General features: G+C 37.5%; 2 protein-coding genes across 3 annotated transcripts in view; one reads left to right on the top strand and one right to left on the bottom strand.

Annotated features, from left to right (window-relative positions):
• PSMD1 (proteasome 26S subunit, non-ATPase 1) overlaps positions 1-27010 on the top strand; it is a 116752-nt gene that overhangs the window by 18652 nt on the left and 71090 nt on the right. Inside the window, exons 8-16 of the mRNA XM_017529044.2 lie at positions 5958-6018; positions 7480-7608; positions 9140-9228; positions 9982-10060; positions 10603-10776; positions 13013-13124; positions 13987-14183; positions 15448-15543; positions 17553-17617. Coding sequence (XP_017384533.1) covers positions 5958-6018; positions 7480-7608; positions 9140-9228; positions 9982-10060; positions 10603-10776; positions 13013-13124; positions 13987-14183; positions 15448-15543; positions 17553-17617 — 1002 coding nt within the window. The remainder of the gene's footprint in view (positions 1-5957; positions 6019-7479; positions 7609-9139; positions 9229-9981; positions 10061-10602; positions 10777-13012; positions 13125-13986; positions 14184-15447; positions 15544-17552; positions 17618-27010) is intronic.
• The window catches only part of HTR2B (5-hydroxytryptamine receptor 2B), an 18364-nt gene continuing 16695 nt past the window's right edge, over positions 25342-27010 (bottom strand). For both annotated transcript variants that reach the window (XM_017529045.2, XM_017529046.2), the window contains one exon: positions 25342-26531. In XM_017529045.2, the coding sequence (XP_017384534.1) occupies positions 25639-26531 (893 nt within the window). In that variant the 3' untranslated portion in view covers positions 25342-25638. The remainder of the gene's footprint in view (positions 26532-27010) is intronic.

The raw sequence follows: 27010 nt of genomic DNA, 5'->3' as shown, positions 1-27010 counted from the left end.
TTTTTTTTGAGACAGAATCTCGCTCTTGTTACCCAGGCTGGAGTGCAATGGTGCAATCTCGGCTCACCGCAACCTCTGCCTCCCAGATTCAAGCGATTCTCCTGCCTCAGCCTCCCCAGTAGCTGGGATTACAGGCCTGTGCCACCACACCCAGCCAGTTTTTTGTATTTTTAGTAGAGACAGAGTTTCTCCGTGTTTGTCAGGCTGGTCTCGAACTCCTGACCTCAGGTGATCCACCTGCCTCGGCCTCCCAAAGTGCTGGGATTACAGGCGTGAGCCACCATGCCCGGCCGTCTTTTCATTTTCTTAGTGGTGTCTTTTTATGAACATAGGCTTTTATTTTTTATTAATCCAATTAATCAGGGATTCCGCTAAGAAGTTCTTTGCCATCCTCAGGGTTGCAAAAATATTCTGCTATGCTTTCTTCTAAAAACTATATGGTGTTATGTGTTATATTTAGTTCTATGGGACATCTCAGTTTAACTTGTGTATATTACGAGACAGGAATACAGGGGTCTTTTTGCCCCATATGGATATCTGGTTGTTTCATCACCTTTTCTTTAAAAGAAAGTAAAAATCAGTGTTCATAGATTTTTTTTTTATTCTTTTCCATTGATCTACGTACATACCATGGAGATACTATAGATTCCAGACCACCACAATAAAGCAAATAATACAATAAAACAAGTCATGCAAAATTTTTTGGCTTCCCAATGCATATAAAGTTACATTTGTGGTGGCCCGTTAAGTGTACATAAGCATTATGTATAAAAGATAATGTATATATCCTAATTTTAAAATACTTCATTGCTAAAAAACACAAATGATCATCTGAGCCTTGGGTATGCCTTAATCTTTTTGCTGGTGGAGGGTCTTGATGCTGATGGCTGCTGACTGATCAGGATGGTGGTTGCTGAAAACTGGGGAGGCTGTGACGATTTCTTTTTTTTAGTTATTATTTAATTACTTAATTTATTCTTTTTTATTTTTGAGAGACAAGGTCTTGCTCTTTTTCCCAGGCTAGAATGCAGTGGTGAGATCATAGCTCACTGCAGATAATTTCTTAAGACCATAAAGTTTGTTACATTGGTTAACTCTTTCTGTGACAAAAGATTCCTCTGTAGCATGAAATGCTGTTTGATGGCATTCAACCCACAGTAGAACGTCTTTCAAAAGTGGAGTCAATTCCCTCTAACTCTGCTGCTACACACAAACTATTCCAAATCCAAATGTTGTCGTTTCAACAGTGTTGACAGCATCTTTAGGAATGGATTCCATCTCAAGAAACCACTTTCTTTGCTCATCCCTAAGAAACAACTCCTCGTTGATGTTTTATCATGAGATTGCAGCAGTTCAATCACATCTTCAGACTTCACTTCTAATTCTAGTTCTCTTGCTATTTTCACCACATTTGCAATTCCTTCCTCCACTAGCCTTGAACCCCTCAAAGTCATCTATGAGGGATGGAATCAACTTCTTCTGGACTCCTATTAATGTTGGTATTTTTACCTCCTCTGTGAACTGTGAATGTTTCTTTTTTTTCTTTTTTGAGGCAGTCACACTTTGTCACCCAGGCTAGAGTACAGTGGTGCGATCTCAGCTCCTGGCTTACTGCAGCGTCTGCCTCCCAGTTTCAAGGGATTCTCGTGCCTTAGCCTACCGAGCTGGGATTACAGGCGTGCGCCACCACACCTGGCTAATTTTTGCACTTTTGGTAGAGACAGAGTTTCGAGACCAGGGTGCTCTCGAACTCCTGACCATAGGTAATCACCAACCTCAGCCTTCCACAGATGTAAGCCACTGCGCCCTGCCTGTGAGCCATGAATCTTCTTAATGGCATCTGGAATGGTGAATCCTTCCCAGAAGGTTTTCAATTTGCTTTGCCTGGATCCATCAGAGGAATCACTTTCTATGGCAGCTATAGTCTTAAGAAATGACTTATAATATGACTTGAAAGTAAAAATTACTCCTCGATCCATGGGCTGCAGAATGGATGTTGTGTTAGCAGGCACAAAAATAACATTAATCTCCTTGTAGAACTCTATCAGAGCCCATGGGGGACCAGGTCATTTTCTATGAGCAGTAATATTTTGAAAGGAATCTTTTTTTCTCAAGAGTGGGCTTCAGATAATTAGTATGCCACATTGTAAACAGACATGCTGTCATCCAGGCTTTGTTGTTTCATTTATAGAGTGCGTAGAGCAGCTTTAGCATAATTCTGAAATATGGGCCCTAGGATTTTCAGAATGATACATGAACATTGGCTTCAACTTAAAGTCACCCGCTGCTTTAGCTTCTGACAAGAACAGCCTGTCCTCTGAAGCTGTGAAACCAGACATCGACTTCTCCTCTCTATCTGTGAAAGTCCTAGATGGCATCTTCTTGAAATAGAAGGCTATTTTGTCTACATAGAAAATCTGTGGTTTAGTGTTAGCCACCTTCATCAATGGTCTTAACTAGATCTTCTGGGTAATTTGCTGCAGCTTCTACGTCAGCACTTGCTGCCTGTCCTTGCACCTCCATGTTACAGAGATGGCTTCTTTCCTCAAACTTCATGAACCCGGTTCTCTGCTGGCTTCAAACTGTTCTTCTGCAGCTTCCTCACCTCTCAGCCTTCGCAGAAATGAAGCGTTGCTCTGAGTTACGCTTTGGCTTAACGGAAGGTTGTGGCTGCTTTGATCTCTCCAGAGCACTAAAATTTTTTCCTTATCAGTAATAAGGCTGTTTCACTTTCTTATCATTTGCATATCCATTGGAGTAGCACTGCTAATTTTCTCCAAAAACTTTTTCTTTGCATTTACGACTTGGCTATCTGTGTGATGCAGGAAGCCTACCTTTAGCCTATCTCAGCTTTTAATGTGTCTTATTCATTAAACTTTGTCATTTTTGGTTTTTTATTTAAAGTGAGAAACGTGGGACTCTTTCTTACACTTAGGCACTCAGAGGCCATTGGAGGGTTATTAATTGGCCTAATTTGAATACTGTTGTGTCTCAGGGAATAGGAAGTTCCAAGGAAAGGGAGAGAGATGGGGGAATGGCCGGTGTGTGGAGCAATCAGACAACACACATTTATGGAGTTTGCTGTTTTATACGGGTATGATTCGTGGTGTCCCAAAACAACTATAATCACTGATGTCAGATTACCATAACAGATACAATGATAATGAAAAAGTCTGGAATATTGTGAGGATTACCAAAATGTGATAATTTAAAAGTTTTCCTCAAGGACCTAGAAACAGAAATTCCATTTGACCCAGCAGTCCCATTACTGTACCCATAGGACATTCTCCTATAAAGACACATGCACACATATGTTCATAGCAGCGCTATTTACAATAGCAAAGACCTGGAACCAATCCAAATGCCCATCGATGATAGACTGGACAAGGAAAATGTGGCACATATACACCATAAAATGTGGCACATATACAGTCATAAAAAATGATGAGTTCGTGTCCTTTGTAGGGACATGGATGAATCTGGAAACCATCATTCTCAGCAAACTGATGCAAGAACAGAAAATCAATCACCTTATGTTCTCACTCATAGGCGGGTGTTGAACAATAGGGACACAGGGAGGGGAGCATCACACACTGGGATCTGTTGTGGGGGTGCCAAGGGAGGGATAGCGGGGGTGGTGGGGAGGTCGAGGAGGGACAACATGGGGAGAAATGCCAGATGTAGGTGATGGGGGGATGGAGGCAGCAAACCACATTGCCATGTGTGTACCTATGCAACAGTCCTGCATAATCTGCACATGTACCCCAGAACCCAAAGTACAATTAAAAAAAAATTAGTTAAAAAAAATTTAAATGTTGTAAATATTGCAAAGATAACTAAAATGTAACACAGGCACAAAGTGATCACATACTGTTGGAAAAGTGGCTCCAATAGGCTTGCTTGAAGGGCAGTAAAACAAAGGTGTGCCTGTATTTGTTTCTGTTTACATCACTACCTCTTTCCTTATTACTAAAATTGTGACAAGTCTTGCAATCACATATTTTAAGACCTACAACTTTGATTCTTTTTTCTTTTCAAGATTCTTTAGGCTATTGTAGTTCATGCATTTTATAAGTTTGTGAGTGTTCTGATTGGGATTGTCTTTAATATCTTCAATTTGGGGCACATTGAAATCCTGAATATTGAATCTTATAATCTAGGAATATGGTGATCTTCTTCATTTACTTAGGTTTTTTATTTTTATTTTTCTCAGTAGTGTTTTGTAGATTTCAGTGCAGAGGTTTTACAAATCTTTTCTTAATTGTCTTAAATTCCTAAGTATAATTTGTTTTTTGTTGCTGTTGTGAAGTGATAGTATTTTTAAATTTCTATTTTTTTGTTGGTAGTATATTGAAATGTAATTGATTTTTATATACTAACATTGAATCCTATAACCTTGATAAAATCATTGGTAGCTTTAGTAAATTTTTTAAAGTAGATCCTTTTATAGAATTTTCTTTATTGGCATCTTTGTCAACTGCAATTAGAGACCATTTTACTCCTTCCTTTCTAATCTTTATACCTTTTCCCTCTCTTTTTTTCTATATTGGCCAGGATTCCCAATATATTATGGAAGTGGTAAGAGGTGGCATCCTTACTTTTTTCTCAATCTTAGGGGAGTAGCATTTATTTGTTTATTTATTTATTTTTGAGACAAAGTCTCAGTCTGTCACCCAGGCTGGAGTACAGTGGTACGATCTCAGCTCACTGCATCCTCTACCTCCTGGGTTCAAGTAGTTCTTCTGCCTCAGCCTCCTGAGTAGCTGGGACTACAGGCGCAGGCCACCACACCCAACTAATTTTTGTATTTTTAGTAGAGACAGTTTCACCATGTTGGCCTGGCTGGTCTTGAACTCCTGACCTCAGGTGATCCTCTTGTCTCAGCCTCCCAAAGCCCGAGGATCATAGGTGTGAGCTACCGCACCTGGCCTATTTATTTATTTTTGATTTAACAAGTTTTCTTTCTTCTTGCCTTCTCCTTTTCTTAAGGCTTATATGTTGTGTTTATTTGCTCACAAGTTTGTTGTGAGGTAATCTTCATTTCTGAAATGATTTTTTTCTCTTTTATTTCTGATTTTCCCTAGTTTTATCATGCTAACTTCTGAATTTTTGTAATTCTAATATGTAATATCCTTGTATATTTTAGATAATTTTCCTAATTTCTCTTAACTGTTTTGAAATAACTTTTTTCTTTTATGAGTTTTACTTTGATCCTTTTCTGTTGCTTAATTTTACTGAAATTTTTTTTTGTAGCCTTTTCCAAAGAGAGACTTGTTTAGGATAGGTTTTCCAATTTTACAGTCCTTTAGAACTTCCTCTTCTGTTGCATTTGTGGAGTGCTATGCAAAATAGCCACTATTTTGCCCAGGCTAGAGTCCAGTGGTGTGATCATAGCTCACTGCAACCTTGAACTCCTAGGCTCAAGCAATCCTCCCACTTCAGCCTCCAGTGTAGCTGGGAATGCAGGCACACACTACTATACCTGGTTCATTATTTTAATTTTTTTTGTGGAGATAGGGGTTGTTGTTCCTGCCTTTTTAATTTGGATTCTCTGCCCAGCATTTTTTATTTAGTATGGCTACAAGGGAGTTTTGGCTGAGTAGTTGAGGTCCCAACTCATTCCTTTCAAGCCCATTTTGTAGCTGGTGGTGGTTTGGCTCCACCTGACTGTGTTTTGTGAATGAAGGAGATATTTTGCCACCTATTCTTATTGTATTTGTTTTCCATGGTTTTGCTAACCTAGTTGCTTTGTATGTTTTTATTATTTGGAGGAAATATAGCAACTGGATTGCCTCCATCTTAGAGATATGTAGAATTTTTTCTAGTTCCTTAGTGATAATACTTACGTAAACATTATTTTCTTGCAAAATATTCGATTTGGATATGGTTCAGATCTGTGGTATAAACAAATTGTACTTCTATTCAGACAAGATTATTGATTATTCTTTTCATTTCAGTGACTCGATGGAAACAGAAGAAAAGACAGGCAGTGCACTTGTAGGAAAGACACCAGAAGCAGTGAGTGTGCTTTTTTTTTTTTTCTTTCGAGGCAGGGTCTTGATCTGTCACCCAGGTTATAGTGCAGTGGCGCGGTCTCGGCTCATTACAACCTCTGCCTCCCAGGCTCAAGCTATCCTCCTACCTTAGCCTCCGAAGTAGATAGCTGGGACTGCAGGTGTGTACCACCACACCTGGCTAATTTTTGTCTTTTTTGTAGAGATGGGGTTTGCTGTGTTGCCCAGGCTGGTCAAAAACTCCTGAAATCAAGCAATCCATTTGCCTTGGCCTCCCAGAGTGTTGGGATTACAGGTGTGAGCCACTGTGCCCAGAGTGTGTGCTTTTTGAAGTTGAGATTGTTATTTAATATGTATTTCCACAGTATATTGTAAATTCTTCCAAGTACATGTTAAATACCTGCTTTTATGAAAGTTCACTGTTAAGTTTGATACCAAAGTCATTTTATAAAAATGAATTTTTTGTAAAGATTAAAGTTTTAAAAATTGGACCCAAACAAACATTTAGAAGAAATCAAATCCTTAGATCCTTGCTTCAGGCAGAAGTTATTTCTGTCCGAAATAACTTCAAATTACTTGTCACAGGATGAGAAAAAGGTATGGTCTCTAGCAAATAGCAGCATATATAGGGGGTAGGTTAGTTGTTTTTGTTGTTTTTAATGTTTGTGGTGTATTGGAAGGGAAGCAGTGGTCTGTTGGATGTAAATGCTTCCTGCATCAGGACTTTTCGTTTCTGATGCTCAGGTGTGTAAAATTCAACTTTCTTCACCTGGATGGAAAGTTGTGTTGGTGGCCTGGTAGTTCATAAGATCAAGGTTGGGCATAGTGGCTTGCACATGTAATCCCAGCACTTTGAGAGGCCGAGGTGGGTGGATCATCTGAGGTCAGGAGTTCCAAACTAGCCTGGCCAACATGGCAAAACCCAATCTCTTAAGAATACAAAAATTAGCTGAGCATAGTGGCGTGCACCTCTAATCCTGGCTACTCAGGAGAATCACTTGAGCTTAGGAGGTGGAGGTTGTAGTGAGCTAAGATCATGCCACTGCACTCCAGCTGGGGCAACAGAGAGAAACTCTGCCTTAAAAAAAAAAAAAAAAAAAAAAAGATCATATATATGTTGCTTAAAGATATTTTCAGTTTTCTTAGTTTCAAGTAGGAGATTCCTCAATTAAAATATAATTGACTCATTTAATGATTTTCCTGCATGTCATCAGTAATTATTCTTTCCCAGTTTTTTTTAATATTAAAATATTTTATATTAAAAGCTAGCTGGGGATGAATTGTGTTCTTCCATCAAGCTAGTATCATATCTCAGTAGTATTTAATAAAGAAAGAAAGAAATTATTCTTCCCCTTAAAATGGACTGCTTGAATTTCATTGGTTTAGGGCTGATGAAATAAAACTGGGTTAGTGGATTACAGTAATATCGTTTACGAGTTTTCATTTTGTTTGTTTGTTTTGGCAGAGTCCAGAGCCCAAGGACCAGACTTTGAAAATGATTAAAATTTTAAGTGGTGAAATGGCTATTGAGTTACATCTGCAGTTCTTAATACGAAACAATAATACAGACCTCATGATTCTAAAAAACACAAAGGTAAGAAATTATCTCTGATAGAGAATTTTAAAATATTTATTTGTTGAATGTAAGTAATTATTTCTTGTTGAATACTTTTTTGTATTTTATTTCCAATTAAGGAAAAAGTATTTAAGTTTTGAAAAAACAACAATCAGTGATCCTCTTGGAGTTGTTGGAAAGGAGAAAAATTAGCAATGATTGAGCTCCTGTTTTTATGCTTGTCTCTTATTGGGAAGCTTAGTTAACTCTTTTTTCCTTTTTAATGTATACATGGAGCAGTTAGACAAATAGCATAATCAGAATATTAATATAGGTTCTTGAGCCACTTGCTTCAGCCTGCTTCAACTCTGTGGAGTGTACTTTCATTTCAATAAACCTGTGCTTGTCTTTCGTTACAAAAAAAAATTCATATAGTTTGTTTATATGTCCATATTTCCCACTGAACTGTGATCTCCTTGAGAGCAGCGATTCTTAACCTTGTTGCAACCTTCATTGAGATACTGATCTTAAAAATTATTAATACTAATTTTAATTTTTTAGCAAATGATATATTTGATTCAAAAATATTTTAATATAAAAAGATGTATAACATGAAAAATCTTCTTTCCCTCTTATTTACCCAATACCCCTTTTCAAAGTCATTTTTTATAGCCATATATTATTGAATGATTAAACAGTTATTTGACTGATGCCTGTGTAATAATGCTTTTTGAAACTTTTAATACAGTTTTTGCAATGGCAAAAATATACAGAATCACATAGTCTCCATTCATGACAATTTGAAGCTAGTCTTTATAACATAGTCTCATTAAAAACAAACAAAATTTGGCCGGGTACAGTGGCTTACACCTGTAATCCCAGCACTCTGGGAGGCTGAGGCCAAGGCAGGCGGATCAACTGAGGTCAGGAGTTCAAGACCAGCTCAGCCAACCAACATAGTGAAATCCTATCTCTACTTAAAATACAAATATTACCTTCCTTGAAAGAGTTGCGAAAAAAAAAAAATACAAAAATTAGCCAGGGGTAGTGGTCATGCTTGTAGTCCCAGCTACTGGGAGGCTGAGGCAGGAGAATCACTTGAACCCGGGAAGTAGAGGCTGCAGTGAGCTGAGATTGCACTACTGCACTCCAGCCTGGGCAACTGAGCAACACTGTCTCAAAAAATAAAAAATAGACAAAATAATTTGGTAACTTTCAGAGGTACAGCAGTGCTCCTCAAGTTATCCCAGTACTTTTGAGATCTTGGGCACGATGCAGAAGAGAAATAGCAAGTTTAATTACTCAAACCAAATAATAGAAAATCTGCTGTCTAAATTCCCACCTAAAATCTGCCATTGAGCTCTGTTAAAACTACAAATAAAACTTTGACTTGCTTGCTTTTATAAACTAGCTATTTAGTCTTTATAAAAGAAATACTCAAGGTCCATATTTTAAATCTCAGTTCAATTTGTTCATACTTTTACCACAAAATATGACCTCTGTGTGTGTGAGGGTGTACATATATGAATACTTTGTCGATGATGAAACAATTCTGTATTTGTTGTTGTAGGATGCAGTACGGAATTCTGTATGTCATACAGCAACCGTTATAGCAAACTCTTTTATGCACTGTGGGACAACCAGTGACCAGTTTCTTAGGTAAATATGCTTGGTGATTTCTTCTTTGTTTAAAATCTTTTTTTTTTTTGAGACAGAGTCTTACTCTGTGTTCCAGCTTGAGGACAGTGATGCGATCTCAGCTCACTGCAACCTCCATCTCCCAGATTCAAGTGATTCTCCTGCCTCAGCCTCTTGAGTAGGGGGGATTGCAGGCACATGCCACCATGCCCGGCTAATTTTTGTATTTTTAGTAGAGACATGGTTTTGCCACGTTGGCCAGGCTGGTCTCGAACTCCTGACCTCAGGTAAAGTGCTAGGATCACAGGCGTGAGCCACCGTGCCCACCTAAAATCCTTTTTAACAGACATTATTTTAATATTGTTATATAGATGTTGAGAATTTTCCTTGTTAACCAGTCCTTAATTCTAAATTATATTTTTGCTATTTTATGTATTTTTTATTGCCTATTCCTACTAATTTTAAGGTAAAATTAATTCCTTTTATTACTTGGCTTGATTATAGGCTCTTGAAGGAAATATATTAAGCTCTAAAAATTTAATATAATTTTTCTTTTATTTATAGAGGAATTACATGTCATGCATTTTAAAAATCCTTAAAATACTAAGAACAACTTAAGAGGTAAAATATAATCAGTAGTAACTTGAGATCCACAAAGTAATTTTAAAGGGTTCAAGGTAAAATTTTAATGCTTTTGGCCTTAGTGTTAAAAAGCTTTAAGGAATTCATTTGTTTTAATACTAACTAAAATGACTATATCTTCTATTCTTACAGAGATAACTTGGAGTGGTTGGCCAGAGCCACTAACTGGGCAAAATTTACTGCTACAGCCAGCTTGGGTGTAATTCATAAGGTAACATATATTGGTCATTGTAAACAGGCATCAGAAAAGAAGTAATTTTTCTGGCGTTAAGAAAAAATAAAAGTTTATTATAATTCATTAACAAGTACACTTTGTTAAGTCAGATAAGTCATCTAGCAGAAAAGCAGAAAAGGCTAAAAGTAAATAAGATACTAAAATATGTATATGTGTGTTTGTTTTTAATAAAAAGTAGAAATTTGTTTCCTATAAAAACTGTATAAATTATTGAAAGGATGAATTGAAATGTTATTTGCAGTCTGAGATGGATTTGGGCAAATGTTATAAAACAAAGGGAAAAAAATTGAAGCATTTGTGATATTTTTTTTTATAACCAGAGTGTAACAGAGTCTCTTAGAGGTTTGTCCTCTTGTTTGAGTGATACAGTTATATGGGAGAGAGCCCCACTACCTCCTTCTCTTTTAGCAAGTGAACATTTTGGGGGAAAGGCAGTAATCATAGAAAACATTTTGTCTTTTTTCTTCTCACTTTCTCTTTTTTCTTTTTGACATCTTTGTCATGGCTTACCTTTACAGGGCCATGAGAAAGAAGCATTACAGTTAATGGCAACATACCTTCCCAAGGACACTTCTCCAGGATCAGCCTATCAGGAAGGTGGAGGTCTCTATGCATTGGGTCTTATTCATGCCAATCATGGTGGTGATATAATTGACTATCTGCTTAATCAGCTTAAGAACGCCAGCAATGATGTAAGTATTAAAATGGAAAACTAAATTTCCAAAACTCAAGAATCTAGGATAACATATTTGCCAAATCATTTTAGTGACTGGAGATTTTTGTAGGATTTAGGAATACCCAAAACAACTATTATCTTGGATTTTTTTTTTAAGATAATTTCATTTCCTTCTTGATAAACTAAAATTGTTTTTCTCGTTCCTTTAAACCCTGTGTGTATTTGTAAAACATGTTGTTTTCCCACACTTTCATCTTGAAATGTCACAACTACAGGTTACCTTAGTTATCATCTAATCTAGGCCCTAACATTTTACCAGAAATTAAGGCCTCAAGAAACTGCAGTCTCTCAAAAGTTAGAATGCTTGCTTGTTTTGATCTTTGATAATTTAAAATGTAAATCTTTTGGAAAAGCTTACTAAGTAGCCCTGTTCTTTTAAGGAACCTTAAAATACAATTTTAGACTGACTTCTATATTGGAGTGAGGGCCATCAGGAGAGCAGTTAAGTGAGCCATAAAACCTTGTGCTTATGCATAAGTGAAAACATTGAAGCCAATAGGATGATCTTTCTCAATTAATAAGCCCCTTAGCCACAAATCGTGTGTGCAGGTACACACATCTTTACCTTTTTTCCTCTGGTCTCAGGTAAAAACTTTCTTATGAGATAGGGTTTATGGTTAACAAAAAAAAACAGCAATAGACAGCCATTAGAAACCATTTCTAACTAACTTGAACAAGAAGTTTATTGGAAGTACCTTATATAATTAATAGAAAGACTGATGAATCAGTTCTCACAAAGGTTAAAGAGCCAGAGCAACACCACAGGTGCTAGGTAACAGGAACTAATGAAATAGTCTTTTCAAGACTCTACTGTCAGGATGAAGGAACTTGAAACATTTTTGGTCATTGAGTTATTCCACTTAAGAAAGATGAAAATTCCAGAGAAGGAGCATTGTATTGCTCTGGCTTGGGTCACACTTTGGCTAGGGGAAGGTGGGCGCTTCTTAAATGACAGCCCCACCAAGACTCTAACCAGTACAGGAGGAATATTACCAAAGGAATGTTGGAATACTGTCACCAGTAGAAGGATGCTGTGTATTCAGAAATGACAGATGACCACTAAAGTTTCCTTTTTCAAATGTATATATTTCAGATGTACCCTGACCTCATTTTCAGTCACTTTCTTAACAACCAACTTCCATTGGATACCTTTTTCTCCTTTGTCTTTAGCTTCTCACTCTGTACTGCCTCCTTTCCCTCAATCCATGAGCATACTCAGTTCTCATCTATCCTAAAATAAATTCTTTTCTTGACACATCTCCCTCTTAGTTGTTGTCAAGTCTTTTTCCTCCCCTTCTCATATAAACTTAATGAAAGAGAGTTGTCCTCTCTCTGTCCACTTCGTTTTCTCACGTTCATTTTGCAACTCACTATTTTTAATTTATTATTATTTTTTGAGACAGTTTCTCGCTCTGTTGCTCAGGCTGGAGTGCAGTGGCATGATCATGGCTCACTGCAGCCTCAACTTCCTGGGCTCAAGCAATTCTCCCGCCTCAGCCTCCTGAGTAGCTGGGATCACAGGTGTGTACCACCATGCTCAGCTAATTTATTTTTATTTTTTTGTACAGACCAAGTCTCCCTGTGTTGCCCAGCCTGGTCCTGAATTTATGGGCTCAAGTGATCTTCCCACTTCAGCTTCCTAAAGTGCTGGGATTACAAGCATGAGCCACCAATCCCATCCTCAGCTCACTATTTTTTTGCATCAGCAAATATCATTCTATTAAAACTGAAATTGCTGGGCTGGGCACGGTAGCTCATACCTGTAATCTCAGAACTTTTGGAGGCCAAGGAGGGCAGATCACCTGAGGTCAGAAGTTCCAGACCAGCCTGGCCAACATGGTGAAACCCCATCTCTACTAAAAAAAAAAAAATTAGCCAGGCGTGGTGGTGGCCATCTGTAATCTCAGCTACTCAGGAGGCTGAGGCAGAAGAATCACTTGAACCCGGGAGGTAGAGGTTGCAATGAGCCAACATCATGCCATTGCACTCCAACCCGGGTGACAGGAGCAAAACTCAATCTCAAAAACTGAAATTACTGAGGCTACCACTGACCTTTTGATTACCAAATCCTTTGATCATTCTTACTGAGCCAACCTCTGCATATTTAATGTGAAACTATATTTTGAAATTAGGATAAACTCTTGGATGTTAAGTACGGTGTACCAAATCAGTGGAGTCTGTTTTTTCCCTAGATCGTTAGACACGGTGGCAGTCTGGGCCTTGGTTTGGCAGCCATGGGAACTGCACGTCAAGATGTTTATGATTTGCTAAAAACAAACCTTTATCAGGATGATGCTGTGACAGGTAAGCATTTCTTTCTAATGCTAATAAACTAAGTATTAATTAATGTTCCTGTAATTACATTAGTTTCTGCCTGTATTTTGTGGCCTCTTAAAATTCTGATGGATTTCTCTACTTGAAGAGGAAGTGAATTTTGCTCCATTTGTCAAAATTATCTTTTAAAAAGAAGCTTTATGATACATAGGCTTTCTAATATGGCATATCCTGTGTGTCCACTTGCATAACTGACTTTTCCAAATGGGAATTTATTAGAGTGATCTATTTGCTTCATACTGCTTGGTGGTAATGTCAAAAAAAAATTATCTAAATATCTCCTTTGAAATCACTGTAGAATTTGATGGTACATTCTGTCAAGGTTTAAAAGAAAAACAACCCTAAATGTGTGAATGTGCTTCCATATAAAGTATCCTTTTTAGGCTGGGCGCAGTGGCTCAAGCCTGTAATCCCAGCACTTTGGGAGGCCGAGGCGGGTAGATCACGAGGTCAAGAGATCGAGACCATCCTGGTCAACATGGTGAAACCCCGTCTCTACTAAAAATACAAAACATTAGCTGGGCATGGTGGTGCGTGCTGTAATCCCAGCTACTCAGGAGGCTGGGGCAGGAGAATTGCCTGAACCCAGGACGCGGAGGTTGCGGTGAGCCGAGATCACGCCATTGCACTCCAGCCTGGGTAACATGAGTGAAACTCCGTCTCAAAAAAAAAAAAAAAGTATCCTTTTTGTCAGATGGTTTTTAAAGATGCTATCGGAAGCTAATAGTTTTTTTGATGGTTTATATAATAAAGTGCTATTTTCAGTTGGATGTTTTATTGACTTTAGAAACATAACTCTTCATTTGTTAACATTTTACTCTTTACTTGCTAGGGGAAGCAGCTGGCCTGGCCCTGGGTTTGGTTATGTTGGGCTCTAAAAATGCCCAGGCTATTGAGGACATGGTTGGTTATGCACAAGAAACTCAACATGAGAAGATTCTGCGTGGTCTTGCAGTTGGCATTGCATTAGTAATGTATGGGAGGATGGAAGAGGCTGATGCTCTCATTGAGTCTCTCTGTCGTGACAAGGTGAGATCACATACATCACTCTCTGTCCATTTATCTCCAGCAAGAGAAGAAAAACACTTATCTTTACTGGAAATTAACTCTTTTCCCGTCAGAACTTGTAGGTACATTTGTTCATAAAACTTCTTGCAACGTACATAAAGCCTAATCGAAGTTAAGAAATAAAAACACTGATTAGAAGAGGTGCATGGGAGTAATTTGAGGATTTTAAATTTTGCCATAGCTTCAGATCAGTGAAACTCATAAGCAGATTCAATATAGTTCTTTAAGAATTCACGAGTTGATGTCTTTTAGAAATTATACTTTTGGGCCAGGCATGGTGGCTCACACCTGTAATCCTAGCATTTTGGGAGGCTGAGGCAGGTGGATCACTTGAGGTCAGGAGTTCAAAACCAGCCCGGCCAACATGGTGAAACCTTGTCTCTACTAAACATACAAAAAAAAATTAGCCAGGCATGGTGGCGAGCACTTGTAATCCCAGCTACTTGGGAGGCTGAGGCACGAGAATCACTTGAGCCCGGGAGACAGAGATTGCATCGAGCCAGGATCGCAGCTGGGACCTGCCTGGGTGACAGAGCGAGACTCCATCTCAAAAAAAAAAAAAAAAAAGAAATAATATTTTGGGAATGATTTGATAGTCATTTAATAAGATACAAAGCTTACTTCATTATTCTTTTATCAAAAAACAGTACCAATCTCTATACTTGTTTATTTGGGTGAGGTTTTTTCCCTTGCCTTCTGTTTTGTTTTTATAATGGTGTTGTATATGGTGGGTAGTTAGTGGCAGGTAATACTGTCCTCTATAATCTGATAAAAAGAACCACTTCTATAGCTTATTGATATTATTAATTAATTTGTTCAGTTGTCAGGCTCCATCTCTCTTCCCCTCAGCACTGGGGACTTTAAATAAGGTAAAAATACAGAATTAGAAGCCAACTTCCTTGCTTATTTCATAAAAGGAGGTTGACTGCCATAAGGCAGTGGCTATTGTTATTGACTTGAGTTTATTCTTCCTAGAATGTATGAAGCAGGGCAGACATATTGCATAGAATGTTGGGAATTAAGAGCAGCTACCTCCTTCTGTATTCATGTCTTTTATTGCCCCATTTATTTCAAAAACTACCAACCACAAAAGAGTTCGTGAGCTTATCATTTCCCACCTAAGACCAGCTTACTTGGTGGGTGCCACTATGCCTGTTAGGTAGACTGTAGAAGTTACTGTTTGAAATGATAAGTTGATAATTAATATTAAATTTATTTTTCTTAGGACCCAATTCTTCGAAGGTCTGGAATGTATACTGTAGCCATGGCTTATTGTGGCTCTGGTAACAACAAAGCAATTCGACGCCTGCTACATGTTGCTGTAAGTACTCTGACCTTTCTTGGGAATGGGGAGGATGGAAAAGCTTGCAGATGGACAGTGAGTGTCTAAGTGACTCCAGCATCCAAAGCACATGACCACCACCAGTGCCTTAGGTTGAGATTCTCATTTACTGGACACAACAGGCCATAACCTAGCACTAGATTCATTTAGCTTTTCAGAAGGATATGGGACAGGATGACAATTTAAATGGAGGTCCTTAAAGCCATTGAGGTGCAACTTCTAAAACCCTACTGCAAGGGGCACCCTCATTTGTAAGGGATAAGACCTTGTGAGTATGTGTGGCCACCCTAGGATAGAGAAATCCAGTGAAGAACAGGAACCATTTATTTCTTTTTAGTAAAGTTAGCTTCCACATACCCCTAATGGGTGCAGTGGCTCATTCCTGTAATCCCAGCTGCTCTAGAAAGTGAAGTGTTCAGTGAGCTATAATTATGCCACCAACTCTAGTCTGGGCAACAGGGCAAGACCCCATCTCTAAAAAACAAACAGCCCACCACCCCCACACCCCGGGACCTCTAAGGAACGTGATCTATTACAAGAGGTGCGCTGTACAGGCAAGCCAATACCCATGTTTTCCAACTGGCTTTCTCCACTCTTAGTTTTCCTAATCCAAATGTAGTTATCAACAGTAAGTAATATTGCCTGGTCACACAGTGGACCTTCCACATGTCTTAATAGGTTTTTATCATCTTGGTGCTGGGAAAATGTCAAGGGCACCTTTCTATGCAGAAAGACTTACAACTATTATTAACTCCTTTTTCCCAGAGATTATATTTTCCACAATATTTAGTAGTAATTAATAAATTTTTTTAGCAGTGCAGTATGTAGTATGTTCTATATTTTGCAAAAGCTGTAATGCAGCTGAAATAGTCTTTTTTCTTTTTAGAGACTTAGAGACAGGTTTCAGCCTGGAGTACAGTGGCACAGTCACAGGTCATTGCAGCCACAACCTACTGGACTCAAGTGATCCTCTTCCTACGTCAGCTTCCCAAGTAGCTAGAACTACAGGCATATACCACCATGCCTGCTTAATTTTTTAACTTTTTGTGGGACAGGGTCTCGCTATGTTGCCTTTGTGGATCTCGAACTCCTGGGCTCAAGCAACCCTCCTGTTTTGACCTTTCCAAGTGCTGGGATTACAGGTGTGAACCATTGTGTCTGGCCAGTTTAAATACTCTTTAAGAAGCAGCCCTGGGGCCAGGCGTGGTGGCTCACGCCTGTAATCCCAACACTTTGGGAGGTGAAGGCAGGCAGATCACCTGAGGTTAGGAGTTCGAGACCAGCCTGGCCAACATGGTGAAACCCCATCTCCACAAAAAATACAAAAATTAGCCAGGCGTGGTGGGACACACCTGTAGCCCCAGCTACTTGGGAGGCTGAGGCAGGAGAATCGCTTGAACGCAGGAGGCGGAGGTTGTAGTGAGCCGGGATCGTGCCACTGAACTCCAGCATGGCTGACAGAGTGAAACCCTGTCTCAAAAAAAAAGAGAGAGAGAGAGAGAGAGAGAGAGAGAGAGAAGTAACCCTGCATCTTAAATTTTACCAAGCTCTGAAGACTTCTAAGCCCCTGAATTGAAATTTTCCATAACTTTTTCTAAAGTGGGGACAGAAGTTTATGCTTCAGAAATATATGTGGCCAGGTACAGTGGCTTATGCCTATAATCCCAGCACTTTGTGAAACCAAGGTGGGAGGATCTCTTGAGCCTCAGAGGTTTGAGACCAGACTGGGGCAACATAAGGAGACCCTGTCTCTATAAAAATAAAAATACGCGTGTCTTTATTTTTTGAATGTGTTCATTTATTATATATGTTTAAAAATGTGCAACATAATGTTTTGATATACCTGTCAATAGTGAGGAGAAGGGCACTGATAAAATAATAATATATTACTGAAGTCTAATTTAGATTTGAACGATGCTGGCCTCTCATATCAGTTTGGTCTAGTGATAGACTGCATGGTATAATATAATTTTAAACTTTTTCCCTAGGTAAGTGATGTTAATGATGATGTCAGGAGAGCAGCAGTAGAATCACTTGGGTTCATTCTATTCAGGTAATAACTTCTAACTTCTTATTCTGTTTATATTCCATTTTTTTGAAATGTAGTTGTCACTACTGAAACTACCAAGCATTAGTCATTAACTAAAGAAAAACTAAATACCTGAGGAATGTATCTGGGTTCAGAGTGAAGACCATTTAATAGTAAGATTAGTACTGTTCATCTGAAAAAGAACAAAATATATCACGGGACTCTGAACCTCTTTGAGAAGTAGTAAAACGATTTAATTGTTTTTGTTCATTTTTTGGTAGCATTCTGCTTATTCATTTAACTTTTTAAATTCAAATAATACATCCAGTATTCCTCTTCATGTATATTTGTAGTTCAAATGGACATTATCTCAGATTTGTAAAGTTTTTGAAGGTCTTTAATGAAAGTAAAAGGTAATAGGTTTTATTTAAATGCCAGAATGAAAATTTTTAAACATTATTTTTTACTTGTAGTCATGGAGATGTCCTTGGCAGTATGGTATAGTTGTGTTTAAGAAGTCACACTCTAAACTCATCTGCTTGAGTTGACTCCTGACTCAGCTTCTTACTAGCTGAATGACTTTCAGCAAGTTACTCAACCTCAGTTTCTTCATCTTTAAAATGAGCATAATCATAATACCCATCTGAGAAGATGTTTTTGACAAGTGAATTAATATATCTGATGCCCTTAGAGCAATGTCTGGCACTAGTAAGCACTAAATGTGCATTAATATGGTAATTGTAGTAGTTGTAGCTGTGGAGTTGGTGGTAGTATTAATAGATGTAGTAGTAGTTCTTCCAGTAGTTCATTACTGTCTACTTAGATTCTATCTCAGTTATCGGTGTTTCCCTTAGCTAAGATACAAGCATGCCTTGTTTTACTACACTTTGCTTTATTAAGCTTTGCAGATACTGCACTTGTTTAAAAACCGAAGGTTTGTGACACTCTTGCGCCAAGCAAGTCTATCAAAATCATTTTTCTAACAGTGTGTGCTCACTTCATTTCTTTTTGTCACATATTGGTAATCCTCACAATATTCCAGACTTTTTCATTATGTCTATTATGGTAATCTGTCATCAGTGATCTTTGATGTTACCATTGTAGTTGTTTTGGGACACCACAAACCACACCATATGAAACAGCAAACTCAGTGGGTAAATGTATGTGTTCTGACTGCTCCACACACCTACCATTCCCCCATCTCTCTCCCTCTCCTTGGGACTCCCTATTCCCTGAGACACAACAATTTTGAAATTAGGCCAATTAATAACCCCAGTGGCCTGTGACTGCTTAAGTGAAAGAAAGAATCCTACATGTCTCACTTTAAATCAAAAACTGAAAATAATAAAGCTTAGTGAAGAAGACATGTCAAAAGCTGAGATAGGCCAAAGGTCTCTTGCATCACACAAATAGCCAAATTGTGGATGCAGAGAAAAAGTTCTTGGAGAAAATTAACAGTGCTACTCCAGTGCACACACAAATGATAAGGAAGAGAAAACACCTGTCTTTACTATTAAGTGCAAGTGGATCATCAGATCTTTACCCCATTGTCTTCACATTGGGTTGGCGGAAGAGGAGAGGTTGGTCTTGCTGTCTCCATGGTGGCAGAGGTAGAGGAGGTAGAAGGGGAGACAGGAGAGGTAGGTACACTCAGTGTAATTTTTTTGTGAAAAAAAATTTGCATATTAGTGGGCCCACAGAGTTCAAGCCCATGTTGTTCAAGGCTCACTAGTATACAGATACTGCCTGTTAAAGCTTATTTGTCATGAAATTACACAGTAGAGAAAGGCTGGGTGCAGTGACTCATGCCTATAATCCCAGCACTTTGGGAGGCTGGCATGTGCTTGTGGATCACCTGAGGTGAGGAGTTCAAGACCAGCCTGGCTAACATGGTGAAGCCCCATTTCTACTAAAAATACAAAAAATTAGACAGGCATGGTGGAGCGCACCTGTAATCCCAGCTACTCGGGAGGCTGAGGCAGGAGAATTGCTTGAACCTAGGAGGTGGAGGTTGCAGTGAACCAATCGTGCCATTGCACTCCAGCTTGGGCAACAAGAGTGAAACTTCATCTCAAAAAAAACAAAAAAATAAAAAAAAAAAAAAAGAAATTACAAGCTAAATTTCTAAAGTGCATGTTAGATGAGTCATACCTCACGTCCTTCTAATCTTTAGAAGAGATTTTCTACCCCTGGTTCCCTGGGAGTGAAGCTTTGTTATAAAAATTGTATGGAAATCCAACAGATAATTTCTTGAACATTCGTTATGAACTAGGTGCAGGGTCTTCTCCATAATATCCCAGATAGAAAGTCATCCATTTACTACAAACTGTAAAATGTTATTTTCCTAGTGTGGATGGAAATGTTGAATAAAACAGAACAAAACACAGACCCATATAGCGTGGTATTTCTTCTTACAGCAGTTTTCTTGAATACAATTTTTAATCAAATACTGGTCTTCACTGTGTTATCCTCTCTCGTTTCACTAACTTTTTCGTAAAGACACTAGACAATTTTGACTAAATCCTAATGACATAATATTTACCCACATCGATTCTGGCGCCTCTAAACACGTTATGTGACTTATTGGGTGTGATTGTTTCTTATGTTACACTTTTCATAGAAGTGTCAGGTGTTCTTTGAGGCCTCTTCTGAGATCTGACAAAACCTGTGTATATTAAGCTATTCTGCATTTTTTCAAAAGATCTGCCACAGACTCCACATTTTTAACTTCTTGAACTCTATCTCTTCTCTTTTAAAATATTGGAATTTAATATTTTAATATTTAATTTTCATTTATTTTATAAATGTCCTTTTATAAATGAAAATTAAATTTAATTAAATTCCAATATTTAATTTTAAATATTGGAATACTTTGTCATTCTTTTTGTACTTTGCCATTTTCTGTTTTTCTTCAAAAATTTGGTTCTGTAATTACATACACAAATTTGTTCTATTTCTAGGAGGTGATTCATTTTGCTTTGAGACTGGAACTCATCTAAAGCAACTACACTCTTTATCTGTTTTGCATTTTGATCAGCCTTTCTGTCTTTCTTTCTAAAAATTATTCTCCCTGAGAGAAAAGTTGGAAGCAAAATAAAATTTAATTAGTTCTATTTCCTTCCTGTCATCTTTGGCATATCATGTAGCCAAGCTGTGACCCTAACCTTTCCCTATTCTAAGCTCTAGAGTTTAGACACGATTGAAAAATGGAAAAATGGTTTGTCATGGACATCCAGAGTGGGTTCTTTTTGTGAATTCTTATTAGAGAGCTAGATAATTTTAGTATGGAAAGGTATACCCTTAGTATCTCTTGAGTTATATAAAGCATCCTACTCACATTTGACTTACGTTGTTTTGTTTCTTAATTGTCAGTTGTTAATTTTTCTTGTCAGTGACTTTATATTTTATAACAATATAAATCAGTGGCTTAGTGTTTATATTCTGCCACATAGGAAATTGATGGACATATAAAACTGTTTTTCTTCCATTTTTAACCTGACCGTGCGTTGCTGTCTAACAAAATTCACATCTGCCATTTTATTTCCTGTAGCTCACACACATTAAGTTCCCAGTTTCAGCAGCAGATGTCTCCCATGAGCTGTTTAGGTTTTGCTGAGCTCTTTACTACATAGGATAGTCACATTCAACTAGTGAGTTGTTTAAGTGTTTTCTACTTCTAAGTGACCATTCTTAGTTCTCTTTTCATAAAATGAATCTTTAAGAAGTAGGAACTGGAAAAAAATTGTCTACATTTTGTCTAAAACTTATTTTATAAATGGAAATTAATCGACTTATTTAAGGAGCCAGAGTTAAAATCCTCTGTAAGTTCTCTAAGTCTTAGTTTACTGTCATTTCCCTAGAGTGAGAATTTTTTAAAGTAGAAGAAACCAAAGTTCTCATTTTTTTTAAGATAAGGAAATTGAATTCCAAAATGTTTAACAAAACTTCCCACTGCCATAAAGCTAAATGATAGAACTGAGATTCTAAACAGGTCTCATGATAGACCAGTGCTTTCTCCACTATGCCAGAAAGAGCACTTTCTGAGTGGCTCTGATAGAACAGCTTTATTCTCAAATTTCCTCATTAACTTTAATATTTGAAAAGTGTCTGTACTATCTCCTAAGACTAGTACATGTTTTCTGAAGTGATATCATTTACTATCTTAGCATACCCTCCATCTTTTTTCCTCACTTTGATTTCCCTTTTAAAATGAATTTGTGGACATTTGGCCTTGTACCATGTTTTAAGGGTTTATTTCTTCATAATTTTTAAAAACTTCTTTTTAGGTATACTTATTAGCTATGAATACTAAAAAGTTGTTAGTAAACACATATTTGTACTTCAGCAACTAAGATAAAATTGTCTTTGTGTAAAATTATCATGTATATAATCTCCTTTATTCGTAGGATAGTCCAGGGCGTTACAGTATTTTACTTCTTCCTTCTGATATTTGTGGATTGTCATTTGTTCATAATGCTTATAATAAAAGTAATTTGGTAACTATTCTTGCCTAATTGAAATGAACATAGTACATTAATTTTTTATCTAAATAAATGTTCTCTAGTGGAACATCTAATAAATAAGTGATGGGCCCATGGTTAGTACTTTCGTTAGCAGATTTTATTATTATAATAACTCTGTACAGTGCTGTTCATGGTATTGACTTCTTAAAACTCATTTGGAAGTGAGTAGAATCTGAATTATTTTTAACTTGACACTGGAAAGGAAAATGAAGAAAGCCAAAAGAATTAGTCTTTATATACCTTCAGATTAAGTTGCTGTAATGAACAAATTGATAATCTGATAATGGACATTTCTTAAAATTAGTCTTGGTGGTCCATTGGAAGTTGCTATGAGTTAAGCTGTTATAATATGAAATTAAATGTTTCTCAGTGTATATATTCATATGATTTTAGATAGGGATCTTGCAAGATGAACAACAGATTCTTGGTGCAGCTATTCTTTTTGTTTGTTTTTGTTTTTGTTTTTGGTTTTTTTTGAGACAGAGTTTTGCTCTTGTTACCCAGGCTGGAGTGCAATGGCGCAATCTCAGCTCACCGCAACCTCCGCCTCCTGAGTTCAAGCAATTCTCCTGCCTCAGCCTCCCGAGTAGCTGGGACTACAGACACACGCCACATGCCCAGCTAATTTTTGTATTTTTAGTAGAGACGAGGTTTCATCATGTTGACCAGGATGGTCTCGATCTCTTGACCTCGTGATCCACCCGCCTCAGCCTCCCAAAGTGCTGGGATTATAGGCGTGGGCCACCGCACCTGGCCGATGCAGCTATTCTTTAGACCACACAAAGTAATACCTTGAATATAAAAATGTTACATCATCATTGACCCTTATAATTTGAAGAAACCCCCATAGTCAGCCAATTACCACTAAATGCATGATCATCTTTACAACATCCCCATTCACAATTCTATATAAATTTGATACATATTTTCTGTATGATATTCTCTGGTTTTGCCCCAGTATCTTTGTGTTTCTCTCTTTGTGCTGTGACTTTTCTTCACTTTATTTTTGTCATTTTCATTTTTTTCCTACACCTTTGTTTTCTTCTTTCCATTAATTGGCAGTAACATGGAATCGAATGAAAGGTTTTTTTTTTTTTTTTTCCCCAAAGTTATTCTAAATACCTATAATCTGTTTCTTTTCTTCTGAGGTAATAATATTAACTAGAGTTCTTTTGTTACATAAGTGTATTTAACTGCTGAGATTTTTTTTCAAATGATACATCTCTTTATTCATAAAATGAAAATACCAGTTCTGTATCTTTGTGGCTTGGTTGTACTTTTCAAAAATAGTCGATAGTCGAGTTGTGTTTCACTTTCTAGAATATTCTGGAAATAGTAGCGTGTTCTCGTTAACTATAGAAAGATCTCTGAGTTAATTGTAAGCAAGCGCTAGGTGTGGTGACTCACACCTGTAATCCCAGTACTTTGGGAGGCCAAGACAGGCAGTTAGCTTGAGACCAGTAGTTGGAGACCAGGCTGACCTGATCTCTACTAAAAATACAAAACTTAGCCGGGTGTGGTGACAGGTGCCTGTAATCGTAGCTACTTGGGAGGCTGAGGCATGAGAATAGCTTGAACCCAGTAGGTGGAGGTTGCAGTGACCCAAGATCACGCCACTGCACTCCATCCTGGGTAACAGAGTAAGACTCCGATCTTAAAAAAAAAAAAAAAAATTGTAAGCAAAGAAATTTTTCTTAAGGATTTGACACTAAATAGTTTATAGGTACTGTGGCTAATTCTGTAGGTGTGCATATGTTTAGGTGCACAAATTTGGAGGCAATACAAAGCATGTGGGAAGATAATTCTTTTGATCTAGATTGTTGTCTATAGGTAGAGCTTCGGCAATGTGATTGCCTGCCAACTCTTGTATATAGATTTCCTGAAACAATTATGTATGCCTTCAGATGCATAAAATACAGAATTTGGAATACCATCATTGTGATAACTGAAAACTTAATCTCACATACCTTGGGAAGACTATAAATCTTAAAATACACCAAATTTGTCAGAGATCAGAACCAAAAACCAAAATAGAAAATGATTTTTTTAAGGAATGTAAATTATTTTGCCTCTTATGTGAGATAACCACCCCTATACTGCTGAAAAATCTTACGCTAATAATGAAACGTACCTAAAGGTTTGATGGTTTAGGAATTAAATTTGTACAATGTACTCTTCCTAGCAGATTATATATAGCCAGTAAGGAATCATAACAGATCAGGACTTATGTATTAGAGCCATATTCTAGCTAAGGATTCTGCTGCTGTGAGAATATATGCCTCGTTCACTTACGCTAAGATTCTTCGTAACCAATACATTTATTGAGGTAATTATCCTAAAATGAGTTGCCTGCAGAAGGACAGCAATAGAGTTATAGGTTGAGGCACAAGTATTGGTGAACCTGAAAAGGAATAGCTAAGGTATGAACTATGTTCACTGCAGACTCTGTAGCCTAAATTTGCACTTACAGCAGGAGCATTAAAATATATATCAAAAGTAGATTGAATTTTCTACCATTTACTTAGTGCCTACTATGTACTCATCCTCATAAGAATTGTATAAAATGTAGATGAAAATACTGGGGCTTGAAGAAATTAAGTATTTTTTCTAAATGTAATCAGCTGTCTGGTAAGTGGCACAGGTTGAACTCATTCTCTGGTCTAACTGTGCAAAATAAATACTGAAAGGGTGAACAAAAAATTTTGTGGTGGAAGTTCACTTGAGTCACTGAACAAGCATAGATGGGCAGGCATGATCTTACTTACAGTTTGTATCCCTGATTAAGGTCCCATGCTTGTGCGTGATAATTAATATCTTTAAGGACGATAATATGATTCAGGTACCCAAGAGCTATTTTATTTGCTTTTTCCTCCTTCTCCAGTAGACCTACCTGTGCTGAGTAGATGCCCAATATCAGCCTTTTAACAGTTCCAAGTTCCTTTTATTTTGTGTGATATCCAGCTACTATCCTCTCTATCCCTTCCATCAAGACAGTTTCCTCATCAAAGGAAAATTATGACTACATTCAACTAAATCAGACTATAAATGGCAATCTTAACTCACCTCCTGGTGTGATCACTGTTTTGTGCGCTTATTTTTAGCTCTGTGTTCCTTTTGTTCTGTACCATGCTTTACGCTTTTAAGGCCTGGAAGGCAAGGCTAATGTTTTGTTTTATTTCATTCTTAGAACAACTTTGCATATAATTAAGAACTGAATAAATTTTATGATGACAGTGTTTTTTTTAAAGCCTGTAATTTATTGATTTGATTTTATTTCATTTGAATACCTTAACATTTAACCAGAGTGCTGGATTGTTTTCATTTGTAGCTATACAAAATTATTTTCCTCATGGAATAATTTTGTCCGAATGAGGAAAACTGGATATTCTTAATAGTTAACTCTTAGGTTAAAGAGATGATTTGATATATGACATAAAATTCTTTATATAATATATTCTTGGTGCGTTTGCATCTCATTTATCATCTTACTCATCGTGTTTGATGACAGCTGTGCCAGTTCTGCTATACATAACTACCTTGTTCCTCAGTTTTGTCACCTTCATTTTCAGTGAGGAGAAGTGTATCTAATAGTATGATTGATGAAGACTGAATGGTTGAACTTCGGAGCCTCATTGGACTCTGGTACATGGCAGGATTAATCCCATTTCGAATTCCATGTTTCTTAAAAAACTTAGAGTTCTCTGCCATTGGATTCTGGAAGTAGATTTTACCAGAGTGTTTTCTAAGAGCTTTTACTGATTTTGTGGCCCGGTAATTGCAGGTGATGTATCGGCCAAATGCATCCCGAAATGTCTTGTTGAAGAGGGTGTAGACCAAAGGATTCACTCCTGAGGAAACATAGCCTATCCACACAAATATCTCCAGGAGCATTTGGAGAGTAGTTTGGTTACAGGAATCACATAAAACTAAAGTTACATTTGTAATAAAGAAGGGACACCACATAAGCAAAAAGAGGAAAAACACAATCCCTAGGACTTTTGAGGCTCTCTGTTCATTGGAAATGGTCTGCACTGACTTTTTTCCAATTGTAGACATTCTTCGCATAAGAATTTCATCACTTGAGTTGGGCAGAGCCTTGTCCTTCCGAGAACCATCCAACATTGCCACCTTTTCAGGTGATGAGCAAGGTGTTTCATCCCTTTGGAAAACTGTAGACACGGTCAACCATGTTAGGCGTTGAGGTGGCTTGTTTTTGGCCAAGTAGGCTTTCTTCTGTAAAGCATGGATAGTGAGAAAGTAGGTGACAATCATAATCGCAAGAGGTGTAAAGAAGGCAGCCAGTGAGCCAAAGAGCCTGAAATTGCCAAAACGTTCCTTTGTCAGCACACAAGTGATATTGTTTGGGTTATCCACATCAGTCTCTATCCCTTTAATAGGGACAGGAATGGCAATGCCTAAGGAAGAGGAAAACAGGATAAACGAAGTCATTTTTATGACCTGTATGCACTCTTAAGATTAGATCCTTTTAGATTCATCCTTAAAACTTTATACTTGTTAGTGCATTGTAATACCTGGGACCCACAATGCAGGATTTGTCAAAGCATTCATGAGTGAAGATTTCACAAACAGAACCCAAGCCCCCCAAAGCTGTAGTATATCCATGATATGGTGGAGAATGTCTTCATTTATTCTACATTTCTCATAATCTATTTTTGTTTTTTAAGCTATCTCAGATTAAGGAAGAGAAATTCAGAAGAGAAACTGCTTTTTTCTTAATATCCAGTGTAGTTGATCTAGAGGGACTTCAGAGTACATTTATTCAGTATCTTTATTTTATCTTTGAGGTTACAGTTTCATTTAACAGTTTTACCTTTTGGTATGTGTGAATGTCTTTTAATCCTTTCATCTAACTTCTCTTTTTTTTTTTTTTTTT

This window comes from Cebus imitator, unplaced genomic scaffold (assembly GCF_001604975.1).
Source record: "Cebus imitator isolate Cc_AM_T3 unplaced genomic scaffold, Cebus_imitator-1.0 Scaffold57, whole genome shotgun sequence".
NCBI classification, from domain to species: domain Eukaryota; kingdom Metazoa; phylum Chordata; class Mammalia; order Primates; family Cebidae; genus Cebus; species Cebus imitator.
Note: the sequence above shows the minus strand (reverse complement) of the source record. Positions and strands in the feature narration are given on the sequence as shown.